The sequence below is a fragment of the Grammomys surdaster genome, unplaced genomic scaffold (assembly GCF_004785775.1).
Source record: "Grammomys surdaster isolate TR1022 unplaced genomic scaffold, NIH_TR_1.0 62, whole genome shotgun sequence".
NCBI lineage: Eukaryota > Metazoa > Chordata > Mammalia > Rodentia > Muridae > Grammomys > Grammomys surdaster.
This window is the reverse complement of record NW_021604564.1, coordinates 16,642,409-16,644,078: the sequence shown is the minus strand read 5'-3', so window position 1 is coordinate 16,644,078 and position 1,670 is coordinate 16,642,409. Positions and strand designations below refer to the sequence as shown.

At 53.3% G+C, this 1,670-nt stretch overlaps 1 protein-coding gene across 2 annotated transcripts; it reads right to left on the bottom strand.

The window, feature by feature from the left end:
• Positions 1 to 284: 284 nt before the first annotated feature.
• LOC114618715 (palmitoyltransferase ZDHHC16-like) lies at positions 285 to 1,380 on the bottom strand. Of its 2 annotated transcripts, none has more exons than XM_028764512.1 (2): positions 782 to 1,380; positions 285 to 606 (listed from the first exon to the last, which is right to left on the bottom strand). In XM_028764512.1, the coding sequence occupies exons 1-2, from the start codon at positions 1,378 to 1,380 to the stop codon at positions 294 to 296; spliced, it is 912 nt and encodes a 303-aa protein (XP_028620345.1). In that variant the 3' UTR covers positions 285 to 293. The 2 variants fall into 2 exon arrangements, with proteins under 2 accessions (XP_028620345.1, XP_028620335.1); XM_028764502.1 differs by having other exon boundaries at positions 285 to 735; positions 854 to 1,380.
• Between the last annotated feature and the right edge of the window lie 290 nt (positions 1,381 to 1,670).

Below are 1,670 nucleotides of genomic sequence, written 5' to 3'. Positions count from 1 at the left end.
TGAGAAGCCAGAATTTCAACATACCTGATGAATCTTTTCCTAAAGAGAAAGAGATGATGTCTAGCCCCAGTGCTGTGACGTAGAGCTCATCTGGAGCTAAAACTTATTTGCCTGAGTAAAGGGACTGCAGTCCTTGAGTTTCTCCGCACGGCATCTTGTTTTGAGGGTGGCAGAGACTGGTCTCGAGTGTCCCTGTGTAGTACTCTAAGGCAAGCCTCACGGCTCTTTATGGTCATGACTCCAGGAAAAGCTGCCCTTGGAAGCTCTTGAGAGACAGTGTTCAATGTTGTGGCTTACACGGCCATCACAGAGGCTGAGTGAGCAGTCACCCAGGGAGGAGGGTCCCAGCTCATCCCGTTCCCATGGGGTAGGTGACTAGAAGGTAACAGCACCCGGGTCAGCCAATGCCTTCCTGTGTCCACACCTAGGAACACCTTCCAGTTGTCCAAGCAGCCGTAGTTGTAAGGATTCCTAAATACCCTGCCCTTGGAGTGTAACCGGCGTCTCTCCTTCTTGTTGATATGCCTTTCGATGCTAGTCTCACCCCGACTGATGAGAACAGCATGCCACATGGTTAGGGCACATAGGGCCAGGGCCACAGAACTGCACAGGAACCAGAGGTAGACAAGACTCTTGTGAGTTATCCTTTCTCGAAAGGAGAAGGTAGGTGGTGGAGTCTGGTGGTACATCTCGACGGCAGCATAAGCCTCCCGGAAAAGGTCCCAACTTCCGCAGCTACAGAAGACACAGCCCAGAGTCATGAAAAAGCAGAAAGAGAAGAAGTAGCGATGGTTTATAGTGGCCCACACAGTTGTTTAGCCAGGGGCAGTGATGATCCATCTTCAGCACACACCTATTACAGATGCTGCAGTGGTGTGTTCGGGCTGGCTTCGGGTAAATGCACTTCTTACAGATGGAGACAGTAGCAATGTCATTCCTGCCCTGGGGTGGGTATCCAGGAGGAGTGGTGATGGCCTGGTAGTAATGGAAGACGATGAGGATCAGATTCCAGTGACTATAGAAGAAATGCCAGCAGAGCCGTGGTACTGAGTAGGTTCGGAGGATGAGGGGCAGGACACACAGATAAGCAATGGCCACGATGGACCCAGTCAGCACGATCACCAGTACCACAAACACCACTCCGAACCAGTGGATCACATTGTCCACCAGCCAGTAGATAGGCTCAAAGGCAGCATCAACAGCAGTGTCACTGCCCCCAAAGGAATTGTAGAGCAGGGAGCGCAGGCAAACCTTGCCATAACGCCAGCGCTGTACCAGGCCCCGGAGAAGAGGTGGGCATCGACGCCGGTAGCCCAAGAGCAAAAGGAGACGCAGGCAGAGGCGAGCTGGGCCCAGTAGCAGACTTCGCTGGCCCCACATGGCTCCTGCCTCCTGCCAGCTTCTCAATCAGCCAGATTAGGCCCAGTCTCCCTGTCCGCCACTCACTGCCTCCTTTTCCAGGTCGGGACCCAGGCTGGGCCGAGCTAAGGCTGACCCACCATGGCCCTTGGCCCGCAGAGCCATCCAGCGGACTGGGACCCGCCGCCCACCCATCACCCGTTATTGTTATTTTAAAGAGATAGTAGCTCATATAACATAAGCTGAACTTGAACTTGCTACGTAGCTAAGGATGATCTTGAACTACTGACTCTCTGATTCTCCCTCCTAAG